Below are 17,486 nucleotides of genomic sequence, written 5' to 3'. Positions count from 1 at the left end.
GGACAGGGACACGGGACAGGGAACGGCGGGGACAGGGACACGGGACAAGAACGCAGGAACGGCGGTGAGAGGGACAGGGACACAGGACAGGGACAGGGACACGAGACAGGGAATGGCGGGGACAGGGACACGGGACAGGGACACGGGAACGGCAGTGAGAGGGACAGGGACACGGGACATGGGAGACGGTGACAGGGACAGGGGCACGGGACAGGGACATGGAATAGGAGAGAGAGACATGGGAGCAGAGAGGGTGAGAGGGACAGGGACAGGAGACGAAGGACAAGGACACGGGACAGGGACACGGGGCAGGGCACCAGGGGATGGCAGACTGGGAGAGGGGACGGTGGTGAGGGGACAGGGAGGCAGGATCAGGGACAGCAGACCAGGTAAGGGACATGGAAGAGGGGACCAGGGACAGGAGAGCGGGATGAAGGGGACTGGGACGAGGACACGGGAGAGAGAACAGGGACAGGGGACAGGGACGGGGACAGGGGGTGAGGGAAAGGGGACAGGGGCCATGAGAGAGGAGATGGGGACAGGGGACCAGGACAGGAGATCAGGGACAGGGTGTGGGGACAGGGGACAGGGTGAGGGAACGTGGGATTGGGCGTGGGTGAGGACACTGGGGCAGGGGACATAGGACGGGGTGAGGGACATGGAAAAAAGGACACAGGAGAGGGGACTGGGGCTGAGAGGAGGCAGGGACAGGGAGCTGGGGACAGGGGAGGCCTTGGGGACACAGTGGCTTTCCTCTGGGACTGAGCTCCTGCTCCAGACCAGGAGATTCCCCATTCCCTGCCCATCCCAAGGCTGCCATGGTCACTGATGGGAGCAGGGGACACAGGGGACAGTCCAGGTGTCTGCAGGGCTAAAACATCCAAAATTCTTTATCCCCAGGTGCTGAGGTGACACTGCCTGTGCACTCTGACCGTGCTGGTGCTGGGTGTGCTGGCACTGGAGCACATCTGAGCACTGAACATCCCAAAACATCCCAGCCCTGAACATCCCAGAACATCTCAGAACATCCCAGCACTGAACATCTCAGAACATCTCAGAACATCTCAGAACATCCCAGCACTGAACATCCCAGAACATCTCAGAACTGAACGCTCCTTTTCCTCCTCCCACCCCGCCTTGGGAATATCTGGCAGTGCAAACGACTTCTGATCACTTCAGCTGAGTGTAAAGAAACTCTCATCCTAATTTAGGCAGAGCTCCAGCTCTCCTGTGCTCCCTGCCACACCTTCTGCTGATTTTACATGGCCAGAGGGTCTAAAGTTGCATGAAGAGAACAAACAAAATTTATTTTGTCCCTCAAAGTTAACAGATAACAGATGCTTTGTCTCAGCTTCATTTTCTTTGTCGCAAACTGGTTTTGCATTATTTATTACCACCAATAGTGGAGATTTCATAGCAGTAAATCCTGTATTTGATAGGTAAAGATCTTGACATTATTGCTGAAAGGAGAATGAGTGGGAATAAAGGAAAATCACATGAGAATAGAGAAATCTTTGAACAAGAGAAGGTCAAATTCTGAGCCTAAGCCAATGGTAGCAGCTTTTCAATATTATTAAAATGTTTTCTGTGTTCTCCAAACAAAATGCAGCTGTTCAATATGATTAAAATGTTTTATGTGTTCTCCAAATGCAGGGCTGGTGTGACCCATCAGTGCAAAACAGGGGATGAATCCTTCAAACATGAAATACATTTCAGTCTCTTCCCCACACACTTACGCCACAAACAACATCCACGTCCCTCCAAAAATCCTCGTGCCACCCGTTTTCCAACCTGCCAGCTGGGAATTGGAAAGGAGCTCTGCCTCCAGCCTGGAGGGTTCCCAGGATTCTGACTCGGAGAGCCTGGAAAAGGAGAGGCAGCAGCAGCTGGCACTCCAGCAGAGCATCCTGCAAAATCGGGAGCTGCTAGGGCAGGAGGCTGGTGACACCCTGGAGGATGACAGCTTGGATGAGGACAGCTTGGAGGATTTGAGTTCTGAAGAGAAAGGAGCTGAGTACGACTCAAAAAAGAAAAGAAAACCACAGATTTATGGCACTGGAAGGTAAGGCAAAAACTTTAGTGGAGCAGAATAATTCTGACACTTTTAACCTGATGTTCCTCAAGGCCACGTTTAAACATCCTTCAGAAAGCGTTAACTGGGTACATAAAATAAAATTGAATATCCTGGCATATGCATGGAAGGTTTAACCCTGGATAAATTGGGAATAATTCTCGAGTTTAAAGGGATTACATTAAACCCCAAGTAATAACAACGTGCAGTTTCAATTTAATAGTCTACTTAAAATAAAATGACAAACAAATGAAGGCTAAATGATTAATAGCATGCTTTTATTCACCTCCTCAACAAGCAAAATGGCCAGTTATTGAATATTTTATTGTGAGTGCAAATGATGTTAATTGTACTAGAAACATGCTCTAATTTTTAGTAATTTTTTTGGACTGAATACTGTGCTGAATGTGAGGCTCTTCATTAAATGGAAATTTGATTTTATTTTGTTTGAACTCAGCCCAGTAAGTACTCCAGTGCAGTCCATTAAGCAGAGCAAATATCACAGCACATACATATGAAACCCCCTCTCTACATCCATTACCAACCTCGGAATTTGAAGAGGAAATGCTGCAGCTGTTGTCTGCTCACCACACTTTTGTTGAGGAGCACCGAGTCCATCCAACCTCCCCACGGAGCTGGGGGCAGGAATAAAAGGTGCCCTTTTTTGTCTGGGGATGATTAGGGATGAAGGAGCTCTTCACACTCATTTTGTCCCCGTGCAGTGACCTGGGCTGAGTCCCACAATTGGGTTCTGTGCACACATTTCAGCACAAAGGGACTCTTTAGCATTATCCTCTGCCATTTCAATCATTGCAATTAGCTCACATATTTCTGTACTCACTTCAGAGCAGCCTCACCTCGTGCTGTTTACCTGCAGCCTCTGCCAGCTGGGAATAATGATGTTTTCCCTGGTGGAAATCAGCTCCAGGAGACCGTGGCACCCTTGCTCACCTGGAAAGCAAAGACAAACACATTATTTTGTTATTAGGAGCCACTTGAAATATAGGCAGAGGCATGTAGCTCATTGAGAAAGGATGGATAAATGATTTATTTTTTTTTAGTATCATTAACAAGGCCGCAGGTTGGGGAATCCAGCAGATTTCTTTAACAGGAGCTGAAGAATTAACCAGATTTCAGTGCCTGTAAATGTCCTCTGGCAGAGTCACCCACAAACCAGGGCTGTACTGCAGGTCCAGGGAAGAAAAAATTGTGTTAAAGCTTTTTCCTCTCCCATCCCTTCCTCCTGCCTCTGCCTGCACATCTCCTGGAAGCCTGCTTGGATGGATTTGACTCCTGCAGTTGCTTTTCCTCCCACTGGATCAGAAATTGGATCAGAAATTGGGGATTTTTTAAGGCAGAGCATCTGGCTTTGCTTTATGACAAATGTAACTCAGAGCAATAATTTGGCCACTTGTTAAAAAATTATCAAACACAGATTTTTCATTTATGTTTTTCTAGTCTTATCTAATCACCACCTGTTTTTTAATAAAAACTGATTTTTAATCTTTTCTAGAAGGAGTTTTTTACTCAAAGCATCACGATGTTTCACAGGAATGAAGAGAGAAAATAAGAACACAGAGCTGGAGGCTGTTCTTGTTTGGACAGTTTCAAAAGGACACTTGAAAACTGATTTTACCAGGAATTTCACTTTTATTTCACTCAACAGAGCCTTTGAAGAAGGAACAACACAAATTGTCTTTTGCAGACTATATCACTTTTAAGGAGACAACAGAGCAATGCAATTTATCATTTCACCTTTTAGCTGATTCTACTATTTCACCTTTTAGCTGTTTCTACTAGGATTTAAAAATTTCTATGCCAAATTTAGGATAATGATTGTATCCCACTATGCTCTGAGTGTTAGACCAATTTATCATTCACTAATGATAAAAATTAAAAAGGAAGTCCTGCCTAAATTTCCTACCAAAAAAATCTTTGATAAAACTCTTCTGATCCTGGTCCCCTACTGAATGCACTGAAATAATTCATTTGGCCACAGCAGGACATCTGTTTCTACACTGAAATAATACAGAATTTGTACAATTGATGCAGAAATAATTCAGTGTTTGTTTTTTTTTAATTAGGAAAAAACTGCCTGTGGACAAATATTCCAGCCTGAGGTATAATCCTCATTGGAAGAATGCAAAAAAGGGAGCAGATTTTTTTGAGGCAGAGAAGGCATCCCAAATTTTTGGAGGAAGCAGTGGGGACTTTTCACTGGATTCATTTTATCTCCATTCTGATGGCTCCTCAGAAAATCATGAACAGGAGGCAAAGACCCAGGATGCACTCCCAGAGTTTGGTCCAGAATTACTCAGCTTTTATGGAGCAAACGTGGCCAGCGACAAACCTGTTGGGCCACAAGCCAAAAGGGAGGAACCTGCAGATGGATTTCATTCCAAAGATAATCCTGGCCATGCTTTTCCTCCTCAGAATCAACAGGATCCACCCCAAAGAGCAAAAAAAAACTTTGTGAGAAAAAATAAACGGACTTTGGGGTTACAGTCAGCGAGGATTAATTCCTATCTTGAGCTGCACAATAAAAAGCAGCAAGTTCTTCAAGGGCAGGTGGGTACATTTATAAATTCCCTCATTTCTACAGATTAGGTCTGCCTGGTGTTGAACTCTCAGCTTTGCAGAGGGGAGAAGCAGATTTGAAATCCATCGTGCAAGTGAGTGACAGCTTTAGATTTCCAGGGGGAATCTTGTTCACCCTTTGTGGGATAATGGACAAATCTCCAGCTGCTCCCAAGCCCAGGGGTGGCCACGTTCCAGCTGCCTGTTCCTGGCCAGGGAAGTGTCACAGATCTCACACTGCTTTTTATCTTGATGCTAAGGAAATTCTGTCTTCTTTCCTGGCACCTGCACTGCCCCTTTTCATGGCTCTTTTTATGCTGCCTCTCATTTTTTCTGCTTGGCCAGCATGAGTTTGATAATGTTACCATGTTAATGTTAGCATTATCAACATGAGTTTGTAGTGATTCTCTCTGCTATGCCTTATTCCAGATTTTTCTCAGTGGAGCAAATGCAAAGTTGGTTAGAAAGAACCTCAAAGCCCACCCAGTGTCACCCCTGCCATGGCAGGGACACCTCCCACTGTCCCAGGCTGCTCCAATGTCCATCCAGCCTGGCCTTGAGCACTGCCAGGGATCCAGGGGCAGCCACAGCTGCTCTGGGCACCCTGAGTGAGAGCCTCCCATCCTCACAGGAACAATTCCTAATTCCCAATATCCCATCCACCCCTGCCATGGACAGGGACACCTTCCACTGTCCCAGGCTGCTCCCAGCCCCAGTGTCCAGCCTGGCCTTGGGCACTGCCAGGGATCCAGGGGCAGCCACAGCTGCTCTGGGCACCCTGAGTGAGAGCCTCCCATCCTCACAGGAACAATTCCTAATTCCCAATATCCCATCCACCCCTGCCCTCTGGCACATTCCGTGTCCTGTCCCTCCATCCCTTGTCCTTTTTCTGCTTGGCCAGCATGAGTTTGATAATGTTACCATGTTAATGTTAGCATTATCAGCATGAGTTTGTAGTGATTCTCTCTGCTATGCCTTATTCCAGATTTTTCTCAGTGGAGCAAATGCAAAGTTGGTTAGAAAGAACCTCAAAGCCCACCCAGTGTCACCCCTGCCATGGCAGGGACACCTCCCACTGTCCCAGCCTGCTCCAATGTCCATCCAGCCTGGCCTTGGGCACTGCCAGGGATCCAGGGGCAGCCACAGCTGCTCTGGGCACCCTGAGTGAGAGCCTCCCATCCTCACAGGAACAATTCCTAATTCCCAATATCCCATCCACCCCTGCCCTCTGGCACATTCCGTGTCCTGTCCCTCCATCCCTTGTCCCCAGTCCCTCTCCAGCTCTCCTGGAGCCCCTTCAGGCCCTGAGGGGCTCTGAGCTCTCCCTGGAGCCTTCTCCTCTCCAGGTGAGCACCCCCAGCTCTGCCAGCCTGGCTCCAGAGGGGCTCCAGCCCTGCAGCAGCTCCGGGGGTTCCCCTGGACTGTGCTTGGCCTCAGCTCCACGAGGTTTCCATGGGCTGATGGCCCAAGCCTGTCAGGATCCCAGATTTGATGCTGGACATCAGCACTTGTGTCTGGAAGTTCTGACTGGTGCACGGTCTCAGCTAACTTGTGGCAAGGTTCAAGAGGAAATGTAATTACAGTTCCTAATGAACCATTAGAAAGGAGTTCATTGCTTTTCCTTGCTACTTATTATGCATAATGGGAAGGGAGGGTGTCACTGAATCACTCCACACAGAAAATTCTTACCTTGGAAAGCTCCAGGGATGTTGTGCTTCAAGTGACACCTCTGCCAAGGCTAATGAAGAGTTGACACAACATTAGAGGGAATTTTCTGACTTCATTCCAGTGGCAGGAGTGATGGACAGGATTTTTTTTTTTCTAGTAGAGCTATTAAGAGCACTTGTTTTTTTCAGTTCTAATTTGGATGATGGTAAAAATAATGAGTGTGGATGGATGCTAATTAGAGCTATGTTGATATGATTATGTTTGCTATTCAGGGAATTCTGGAAATATTTCCTGTCTAAGTGCTGGAGCAGGGGTCAGGACTTCATTGTGCAGACATTGTTTAAAAATATGGAATAGGCAAAGGAATCAGTCAAAATCAGGGCTATGAGATAAGATCATGTGGCTGAAGTGGCCTTGGGGACAGCAGAGAGGTGACACAGCAGGCAGAGGGGTCCAGGAAAGTGTGTTCCTGACCTCGACGAGTTACAGGGAGGTTGTGGACTTCCCATCCCTGGAAGTGTTCCAGGACAGGGCTTAGAGCAACCTGGGCTGGTGGAAGGTGTCCCTGCCATGGCAGGGGTGGGACAAGGTGGGCTTTAAGGTCCCTTCCACCCAGGCATTCCATAATTCTGTCATTCCATGAGTGGCATCACCACTGCTGGCAGCCACCCCTGGATCTGCTGCAGGACAGGCAGAAGTTACTGATTAATTTACTGTTAATTGACAGTTCATTTACTGATTCCTAACCAGATGGCTCAGTCTAGTTGGAAGGGGTGAAAAAGGTCCTGAGGGGAGCATCGTGGTGGTGCAGGAGCCAGCTTTGGTCACCCCACCCGGAAAACTCTGTCCAAAAGTGCAAAACCACCAAGTATGTGAAGAAACAAATGAGCCACGTGTTACCAATCAAGCTGTGCTTCCCTAAACTGATTATTCTGAGCTTTGCAGGGGGTTGAAGCTGAATTTATTGATCTGCCCACTGCTGGGGTTGTGGTAATGAAATGGTGTTTGCTTTGAGGGCAGGACTTTGTGCACAACTGAGTTGAAATACTTCCAGCCTCGTTCTGCAGGATTTACATTTACAGACGACAGCTTTACCAAAACACACCATAAACCCGCGCTGGTCTGTGCATTTACCAATTCATATAGCATTTTCTACAGCATCAAGTTCTTTGCAGTGTTGCCTGATTCCTAAAGAACCCCATGATGAGTTTCTTTGAGAGAGAGAGAGCGAGGCAGAAGGAGAAGCAGTGGCCCAATCTAGCTCAGCTGTGCTCAATCCGAGTTGCTTTCCTACCTCCAAGCCCCTTACTTCAAAGCCAGGAACATAATGTACAATTTTTTAATGGCTCTAGAGCAAGGCACTCAGACTCTCTGTGCACTGAGCCTTCCCTCGGTGTAAACACCTAATCAAGATTGCCTGTGCTTCAACAATAGCAGCCAAATGCAATTCGAGAACCACAAGGCTTTGAAGTCCTCCCTGCAAAGGCTGGTTTGCCAGTCTGGGATAATGACATGCCATGATTGCTGCCTTTGTTGTATCTTTTCAGTGGAGAAGCAATTATGGGCCTCAATTTAACAGAATAGGCATTACACAGCTTATGATTCTCAAAATGCAATTTCATTTGATCATTTTCTCAATTTGATTGGTATTAATAGAATGGTTCACAAAAAAAAAAAAAAAAAAAAAAAAAAAAAAAAAAAAAAAGGTTAAAAAAAAAAAAAAAAAAAAAAAAAAAAAGGAAAAAAGAAAAAAATGCTGGCAGAGGTTGTGTCCTGTTCCTCTTTCAAAGAGATAATGTAGAAGTATGTTTTACCTGCCCAGCACTCCATCAATGCACTGAGTCGGTTGGTTCCACCAAAAACATCTTATTCACTGCAAAGCTGTGTCTGTCCACAGCTCAGGAAAACCTCCGTGGTATTTTTTAATTTTCTTGCGAATTTTTCCCAGGGATTTACTCTGAATTTGGAGCCATGAGATCACCCATAAGTTCAGCAATAAACCCTTCCCACCTTTTCTTTCTGCTCTAATCTCTTACCCCCAAAGTGAGAGGTTCAGCTTCCCACTGATGATTTCCAGTTAATAATTCTCTTGAATAAATCTCTCATAAATATCTTCCCAGTGCCACTTCTCCTGTGGGACCACTCTGGGGTGGAGCAGAGCTTCCTGTCACAGTGACACTGCCCAACACACTTCCACTAAAATACTCAGCAGGATAGTTTGGGACAAAAATATAGAAATTAAAAAAATGTTAAAAATTGGTTTTCCTGCAGTTTTATAGATTAAAAACATGTTCATTTCAAGAAAAAGATTAATTATTGCTATATTTACAAGGGCATCACTCATCTTTGTGCAGAGATAACTGCACAAACTCAAAAAACTTGCTCCAAATAAATTTGCAGCCGTGGTTCTGTGGAGCTATCCTTTTTTGTGAGCTTGTTTTGCCAGGCTCTGTGTATTCCAGACTTTATTCCTGCAGCTCCCCCTGTGCTTTTCAGCCCCATTATTGTGTTTTTCCAGCTTTTCCTGCGAGCCTCTCTCGCTGAGGCTGGGATGTGTGATTGCCTGGCCAGGGATGGTTTCTGGCTGCTTTTCTGTTATTAGGTGCATTTCCTCCATGGAAATGGAGGTGCTCAGACATTTGAGACTTTCTGTGCTGCACAATTTTCCTTTCTTTTATTCCTCTTAAAAGTAGAAGGAATCATCCCTCCCTTTAATTGGGTTTTTTGCTTCTTTTTCTCCTTTAACCATTTCTCTCCTTGCCATCCTTCCAGCAATTCACCATTTCAAAATTTCGTCATTCCACCGTTTCAAAATTCAGCATTTTAATTTTAATAGGCCACGAATTATTTCTCCTTATTTCCCCAAGATTTTAAGATCCTGATTGCTGTGACCATGAACATTCCTGGTTTTTAGGTCACAGATCCTCCACCAGTTGATGAAGAACCACTCCAGAGTGTCCCAGCATTCCAGACTGGGAAAATGAAGCCTGAAGACAAATGGTACCCAAAAGGACAGCAGCTCAAGGTTCCTTTTTGAGAGAATTTAATAATTGAATTTATCATTTTAGAATTTGAAATTTTATAAATTTAGAATTTATACATTTAGAATTTTTCAGTTGAAATATATCTATAAAAGCACTGAATTTGGATGTTTAAAGCTGTCATCTTGTGGCTTTTAAAGGAATTATTACTGACAAGAAATCCTTAAATATCTATCAATAGATAAGCGCTGCAATTTAATGTATGTGTGCTTTATGTACTAAATAAATTTAAAGCAAAATGCCAGGAAATTCTGAGCTCACAGAATCTGTTATTGTCTATTTAGGAGATTATTTGATAATCTAAAATTACAAACTAGTGCATGGTTGTGTTTGATGGTTTGGGAAATTCTGAGCCAGAACTTCACCATTTCTTCCTGATTTGTCCCCTAAAATTAAGGGGGAGTGAATTAATTGCCAAAAACTAGAAAATGAACCAAATAATCTCCTAAATAAATTTGCAGAATCTTCCCAAACCATCAAACACAACCCTGGACTGTTTTATAAGTTTAAGTTATCAACCAAATTATCTCCTAAATAAATTCTCTCTCACAATCCTCCCAAACCATCAAACACATCCATATACTAATTCATAATTTTAGATTATTGACCAGATACTATCCTAAATAAATTCTGGCTCACAATACTCCCAACCCATCAAACACAACCATGTACTAATCCTTAATTTTAGATTATCAACCAAACCTCCTAAAAAAGTTCTCACAATCCTCCCAAACCATCAAACAGAGCCTTGTACTAATTTATAATTTGAGATTATCAACCAAATAATCTCCTAAATATATTTTCAGAATCCTCCCAACCCATCAAACACAACCATGTACTAATCCTTAATTTTAGATTATCAACCGAATAATCTCCTAGATAAATTCACAATCCTCCCAAACCATCAAACACAACCGTGTACTAATTTATAATTTCCGATTATCGACCAAATCATCCCCTAAACAGACAATAATTTTGGCAGCAGCCAAACTGGGAGCAGTCCAAACCAGACAATCCCACTTTGTGCCAGGACATGGAACTCCAGGAGTCAGAATTTCCCAAACCTCCTGGACCTGGGTGCATTTCCCACCTCCATTAATCTGATTTTTGAGTGAATTTGCTGATCTAAAATTACAAACTAGTGCATGGTTGTGTTTGATGGTTTGGGAAATTCTGAGCCAGAATTTATTTAGGATAGTATCTGGTCAATAATCTAAAATTATGAATTAGTATATGGATGTGTTTGATGGTTTGGGAGGATTGTGAGAGAGAACTTATTTAGGAGATAATTTGGTTGATAATCTTAAATCATAAATTAGTGCAGGGTTCTGTTCAATAGTTTGGGAGCATTCTGACATAGAACTTATTTAGAAGATGATTTGGTTGATAACTTAAACTTATAAATCAGTCCAGGGTTGTGTTTGATGGTTTGGGAGGATTCTGCAAATTTTATAAGTTTAAGTTATCAACCAAATTATCTCCTAAATAAATTCTCTCTCACAATCCTCCCAAACCATCAAACACAACCCTGGACTGATTTATAAGTTTAAGTTATCAACCAAATTATCTCCTAAATAAGTTCTCTCTCACAATCCTCCCAAACCATCAAACACAACCCTGGACTGATTTATAAGTTTAAGTTATCAACCAAATTATCTCCTAAATAAGTTCTCTCTCACAATCCTCCCAAACCATCAAACAGAGCCTTGTACTAATTTATAATTTGAGATTATCAACCAAATAATCTCCTAAATATATTTTCAGAATCCTCCCAACCCATCAAACACAACCATGTACTAATCCTTAATTTTAGATTATCAACCGAATAATCTCCTAGATAAATTCACAATCCTCCCAAACCATCAAACACAACCGTGTACTAATTTATAATTTCCGATTATCGACCAAATCATCCCCTAAACAGACAATAATTTTGGCAGCAGCCAAACTGGGAGCAGTCCAAACCAGACAATCCCACTTTGTGCCAGGACATGGAACTCCAGGAGTCAGAATTTCCCAAACCTCCTGGACCTGGGTGCATTTCCCACCTCCATTAATCTGATTTTTGAGTGAATTTGCTGCAGGGGCTGCTCACAGAAGAGCCCCGGAGAGACAGGAGGATTTCAGCCCTTGCAGGGTTTAATGGGTTGAGAATGGATCTGTGGATTCCCTGGAAGGAAATTCGAGTTTTTCCTCCAAGTGGGCAACGCCTGATGCTGTAATTGGAAAGTGAGAGATGGAAATGAATTTCAGATTTAGAGTGTGGCAGTTTGGCTCTAAATGGGAGCCCTGGTGTGCTTGAATTCTTGAGTTTTGCAGGGAGGAGTGCTTGGGTTAGAAATAAGATTATTTTTATAATTTATAGCTTATTATTATTTTTATAATTGATAGTTTATAATTAGTTTATAGTCTATATAAGATTTTAATAATTTATAATTTATGGTTATTTTATAGTTTTTATAATATAATATTTTATAATTTATAATAATTTTATAATTTATATAAGATTGTTTATGTAATTTATAATTATTTTTATAATTTATATAAGATTGTTTATATATTTTACAATTTGTAATTATTTTTATAATTCATATAAAGTCATTTATATAATTGGCATCAGGCTGTTCTACCACGGGCCAGTCTAACAGTGTGTACAAAGCCATTTTCCCCCAAAATTTGACACATAAAAAGCAAGAAGTGATTTGATTTTTGGAGCTTTTTTTCATGTGTTTGACAGAGAGGTGTCACTTATCCACAAGGTTAGATCTGTGCACTTTAAGGCACCATTTTTGCACCTCCTGCAGATAAAATCCACATTTACCACACCAGGTTTGCATCTGCAAGGATCTGATTTTACACTCCAGTGCTGCAGAATTTATCTCAGGCAGAATAATTCATTGTGCAGCACCTCAATAACATCTCTGCTCCTTTAATATTTGAATATTAATATTGAATATTTGAGGGTTCCTTTAATATTTGAATTTTGGGTGAAATCCAGCCATGAGCAGATCCAAGCAGCACAGAGGGATTTTGATGTGAGTGATGGAACTTCTACGTGAATATCTCAAATACCCACTGGGAAATTCACCCAGCTGCTGGTGACTCGTTTCAGGAGCAGCACAGGTTCCTGCCGAGAAGTAAAGCAGGATCCAAGCAGCCTCTCAGTGGAAGAGCTTTCCCCAGGGGTGATGGCCAAGAACCCCCAGGAGCAGCAGAAGCAGAGCCCTGCATCCAGAGGCACCAGCAAATCCCGGGATTCCAGGCTGCTCCCCCTGCGGAGGATCCCAGCTCAGCCCTGAGTCCAAGTTCTTCTCTTGGCCCAGCAGGAAAACCCCAAAGTGGCTTAAATCATCTCCCAAATTCAACCCTTACCATGCCTTCCTATCATTTTCTCCCAATATTCCAGAATTTTTACCCACCAGAGGTTTTAAATCCTGAATATCCCAGTAAGGAGGACAAGAAATACCAGCATGACTCTCCAGCTGGAATTCCACATGAATTCCCAGCCAATGCCATCCCTGGGCAGCATTTTTCCAGGAATAACAGCAGCAGTGGCCAGGCACACCCAGAACTGGAGAATATTTCATCTGATTTTAATGCAATTTTTCAAGAAAGGGTGAAGGATCAAGCGCTGCTTCCAGATTTTAAAAATCATATTCATGAGGATAACAGGTATCAGATCAGTTTGTGGTGAGGATTTAAGTGATAAAATAATATTATCATAACCCTGTGATGTCCAGAAAATAAACAGATGGGCAAGAAAATGCTTTTAAGTCAAAAGTATAAAGTTATTTTTTCTACAAATCTGACATTATATTTTTCTACTCATTGAAGATTCGTTATAGATTTTGATTTTTAAATGTGGCATTGGAAAAGGACAGCTCTGTCCTCCAGGTATGGAAATTTCCACAACTGAAAGTTTCCTTCTAGGAGGCTGGGTGGGAAAGTTTCAAATATAGATAGGGAATGGCATTGTGCATTAATTAAGAGTTTGTAGCAAAATTGGCTTTGCAGGGTGGATATCCAGGGTCAGTTCTGTCCCTAAAGGGGAGAGCAGGAAAATCCTCAATTATGTAGAATTTCACCTGTCTTGATTTTTTTTAAATGAAGGTTTTATTTCACATAAACAAACAATTCTATCAGTACTCAGCATGCCTGATCCAAAGCCTTTCATTGGCTTTAATCACCTTTGAATCAGGCTGAAATTTCCCCATTTGTGGGTTTTTTTCTATTTATTTTCCATATCCTTGGATGCAGGCAAAGTCATTTATTGTGAAATCCTCACCTTCCCATCTCCCTGCTCCCTTATTCCATGTTCAGGTTGTCTGCTGTGTGTAAATTCAGATTTTTACTGGTTTCCCCTCATTTTTTAAGGCCTTTTCCATGTTTTCTTCACAGCTCACCAACAGCTGCTTGCAGAATCTCCCATCTGACAGAAACGAAGGAGCAGCATCGGCCAAGAATTTCTGATTTTGAGGATGATTTTGCTGGCACGTGGCTGTGGGGTCTGTTCCCTCCTGCCCTGCCCCAGGGGCAGAGGGGCTCACAGGGGGATTCGGGAAGAGCTGAAGGAAATCCAAGGAAAATGAGACGAAGCAGCTCAGAAGGGTCTCTCCTGCAAAGGGAAAAGCAAAACCAGCCCAAAGCCAGCAAGAAGGTGAGGAAATAGATGTGGGTTGGGTGGTTTAACATTTCTATTCCCCCTCTAACGTTTCTTCTTAATAATCCAAAGGTCTTTTTTTTTTTAAAACCCTATAAATAGGGACTGAGAAATGTTGGAAAAGCACATGGACACACAGCAAAGCATTAAAAATCATGGAACAAAGGTAGAAACACACACTGAAATTATTTCAGAGCAAAGGGATCCACGTGGATCAGTCTGGTTTAGACACACAGAGCAGTGTTTGTCCTGTCGTTTATCCACAGATAAAATCATTTCGGGTCAGGCTGTTTGTGAGGAGCAGCAGGCAGCCTCAGATCTCAGCCATCCATTATCCTGCTCACGCTCCTTTCTTGTCCAGCTCAAATCTCCTGCTTTCCAAGAGATTCCAACCCCAAATCTGGAGGATTTGCAAAGCTAACAGCATAAACATCATCCCAAACCTCCTGATGGTCCTTATTAAAACTTGCATTTCTGCCTCCTCCGCTTGCCCACTTCTCCTGGTGTCACTTAGCACAGCTGCAGGGCACAGCAGAAGGCTGCCCATGACAAATTAAATGTTTGAGAAGTTTGCTCCAGGTCTCAGGGCAGACAAACTAAGCTGGAATAATGATTTCATGCAGTTTGGGTGTTGCTGCCTGAGTGCCTCTAAGAAGATTTGGGATTATGGTGGTGACTGAAGGGCAGATCTCCTTCCCTCTCTGTTCAGGCCATTGTTTCTTGTCCCGTGCTCGCAGCAGTTTTCTCACGCTTCACATGTGAGGAATGCACAGAGAATCAGACTGGTTGTGCTCCCAGCAAAATCCAGCTTTTCCTAATAAACAAATGCACTCATGCTCATTGCAGCAATGAGGAACCCCTGGTTTTGTGGGAGTCAGCGAAATTAACTCCTCACTGTACCTCAGATTAAAAATTAGTGAGTTATAGCATGTAAGAACAGGGATAGCTGACACAAAGAAACCTCAAATAGGAAATTTAGTGCATAGAATTAATTTCTCTGCCGTTGAGTTTAACTTGAACCTGTGTTTTGAAGAAATGTCCATTTTATTTTCATATAGAAATTGGTGCTCCTGCCTTACTCCGCGGTTGAAATTACCACACAGATGATCATAATGAGCTTCACTGACAAGTTTTTAAAACATAATTCCCTTCTAAAAATGTGGTTTTGAAAGAGAATAAAAATATTATGGAGGCATTGGAGTCTTTGTGTGATGTCCTGCAGTATTGGGTGGCACCACCCACCACTCCTGCCTTCCCTGTGCACTTGTAAAGCCTTTGCTGTGCAGCAAAACATGGATTTTTCAGCTGCCTCTGGACAATTTTCCAGTGCAGCTTTGAGAACAAGGAAAGGTTATTCTCACTAACATCATTTGCCTGGTTTTTGCCACCAAAGTCAGGTAATTTTATCTACTTCTCTTACAAAAAAATTCTTTGGAGTCTCATTCTAATCACAGTCAAATGAGTGGCTTTAGGCTGTTTCACAATAAAGCTCACAAAAGGTCATTTTTGACTGAGAAAATATCACTTTGTGATTGGGATAATTGGCAATTTCCCACCTGGATCCAAAGGAAATTCTGTGTCATTTGACTTTTGCCATTAACTCAGTCCTGTTGGTCACTTATTTAAAATGAGACGTGCCAGGGGTGGAACTGAGATTGCAAATGAAATCCCGAGGTTTCCACTACAAGTCTTCCTTGAATTATTCTCTCTGTGAAATCATATCAAGGAAAATCTGTTTGCTGTTTGGTTTTCAGCTGGGTAGCTCCAAATTCTACTTCAATCTGAACATGAAGCTTGGAGGCCTTGGACCTGACTATGAAACAATCAAAGAGAAAGTGAGTAAAGCAAAAGTGGATTTAGGCAGGGGAGAGTGGCAGAGAAATCATAATTTATGATTATCTGGGACTTTATATCCTTGGCTAGCTGGAGATGCTACAGGAAAATTCAAATAAAAGCAAAGACAGCTGTCCTGGGGATAATTTTAACCCTCTAATTTTTAAAATCCAGAAATAGGAATTAATCAGGGCTAATTGCACATCAGGAAATGACACACTTGTAAAGATCCACCAAATGTTCCAAGTGGAAGCAAAAGTTGTGTAAACACGAGAAAATATCTGTCTGCACTCTGAAATAGAGGCAGATTGTTCAGGACAGAATAAAGATGGACCTGTCACATTTCTGCTGAGCTCCATCCTCTATTCAGTCCAGGCAAAAGCTCTTAAAAGGGAAAAGCAACTAAAAAAGCTGTGCCATTTATCAGGGCTTCCTGTTGTGTGCTGAGGAGGGATCAATGGCAGAGCCAGGTTGAAGAGCAGCAGAGGTGGAAATGGAATATTGGTGGGAAAAGGCTTTCATTGATGGATCCCCCCAGCCACTGAATTCCAGGCTCCTTCTCTGCTTTTCTCAGAAAGAAAAGCTAAAGCTGCAGAAGGAATATTCCAGGCAAATTAAGGAGTATAACATGAGGAATATTACTGTGGTTCAGAGGCTGCCTGCAAAGCCCCAGGTGTCTTCAGTGTCCAGGCAGAAGGTAAGAGCTGAGTCCCTGCCCAGGGTGTTCCTGAGGGGTGCAAGGGAGGACTGCAGGCTCCAGGACAAAGCTGTGAGCTCAGTCATATCAGAATTCCTCAGTTCCTTGCGTTTATTCCCGAAAATAAACCACTAAGAGACAAAACTTTATTGTTTGGGTGGCAGAAAGGGGTTGGATTCTTTTAGGGGTCTTCACCAGGAAGATGAGGTAATGCAGCTTCCGCTGGAGACGTGAGGTGTTCCCAAATCCCTGCAACACACAGGCACCAAAACCCATCCCAGGTTAAACCAGGGCTCTGCCAGCTCCAGCATTTCTGTCAAACTCTTCCCATTCCCTCTCCAGTTCCATGTTCCAGACATCATTTTGCTTTTTAATTTGGATAGTTTAGTATGTTATGCACAACCTGAGCTTGTCCTGTTAACCTGCAAAACTTCTGCCTGAGGGCAAGAGCTTAATGAGACTGGGAAAAAAGTTTATAAATGTAATAGATTCGTGTTGCTCTTTATTTTTTTTCAAATAAAAGCACTTCCTCAGTGTCTAAGGTGGCTTCCAGTGGTGCCAGGAAGCAAATCTTGGGCTGGGTTGTGTTGCAGTCACCACTGAAGAATCTGGGATTGAATTCTGTCAATCAGGATTTCAGATCAGGAATTCAGAGAGACCTTACTCAACCCACCTAAATATTTTTTTGAAATCTTGTCCAGGTTTTCTCTTGCTCAGTTCCCCCAGTTTTCCTGCTTTTAGGCTCTGGAATATGCCAAGAAGATTCCAAGACCGAAGACTTTCATAGCGAGGCGATCAGAGCAGGAGCTGAAGGAGGTTCTGCCCCGGGCTCCAGCTGGAACCAGCTTACCCAAAATCCCATCCCTGGAGTCTTTGTGGAGCAGGCATGAGAAGGAGAGGGAAGCTGTGGCTGCTTTTGAAGCCCTTCACATCTTATAG

General features: G+C 43.1%; 1 protein-coding gene across 1 annotated transcript; it reads left to right on the top strand.

The window, feature by feature from the left end:
• Nucleotides 1–1,679: 1,679 nt before the first annotated feature.
• JHY (junctional cadherin complex regulator) lies at nt 1,680–17,486 on the top strand. Its single transcript, XM_041480662.1, has 8 exons — nt 1,680–2,062; nt 4,156–4,639; nt 9,231–9,341; nt 12,470–13,029; nt 13,756–14,014; nt 15,772–15,852; nt 16,425–16,547; nt 17,289–17,486. The coding sequence occupies exons 1-8, from the start codon at nt 1,686–1,688 to the stop codon at nt 17,484–17,486; spliced, it is 2,193 nt and encodes a 730-aa protein (XP_041336596.1). The 5' UTR covers nt 1,680–1,685.

Source organism: Pyrgilauda ruficollis, unplaced genomic scaffold, assembly GCF_017590135.1.
Source record: "Pyrgilauda ruficollis isolate IOZ18807 unplaced genomic scaffold, ASM1759013v1 scaffold52, whole genome shotgun sequence".
Lineage (NCBI taxonomy): Eukaryota > Metazoa > Chordata > Aves > Passeriformes > Passeridae > Pyrgilauda > Pyrgilauda ruficollis.
The sequence above is the reverse complement of the archived record's forward strand: the minus strand, read 5'-3'. Positions and strand labels throughout refer to the sequence as shown.

What these genes read in the sequence shown, in the direction of transcription:
- JHY (XM_041480662.1), top strand. Translation starts at nt 1,686, where the DNA reads ATGAATCCTTCAAACATGAAATACATTTCAGTCTCTTCCCCACACACT. An exon ending in CAAAAGGACAGCAGCTCAAG is followed by an intron (nt 9,342 to 12,469) that starts GTTCCTTTTTGA and finishes GACTCGTTTCAG; the next exon opens with GAGCAGCACAGGTTCCTGCC. An exon ending in ATGAAACAATCAAAGAGAAA is followed by an intron (nt 15,853 to 16,424) that starts GTGAGTAAAGCA and finishes TGCTTTTCTCAG; the next exon opens with AAAGAAAAGCTAAAGCTGCA.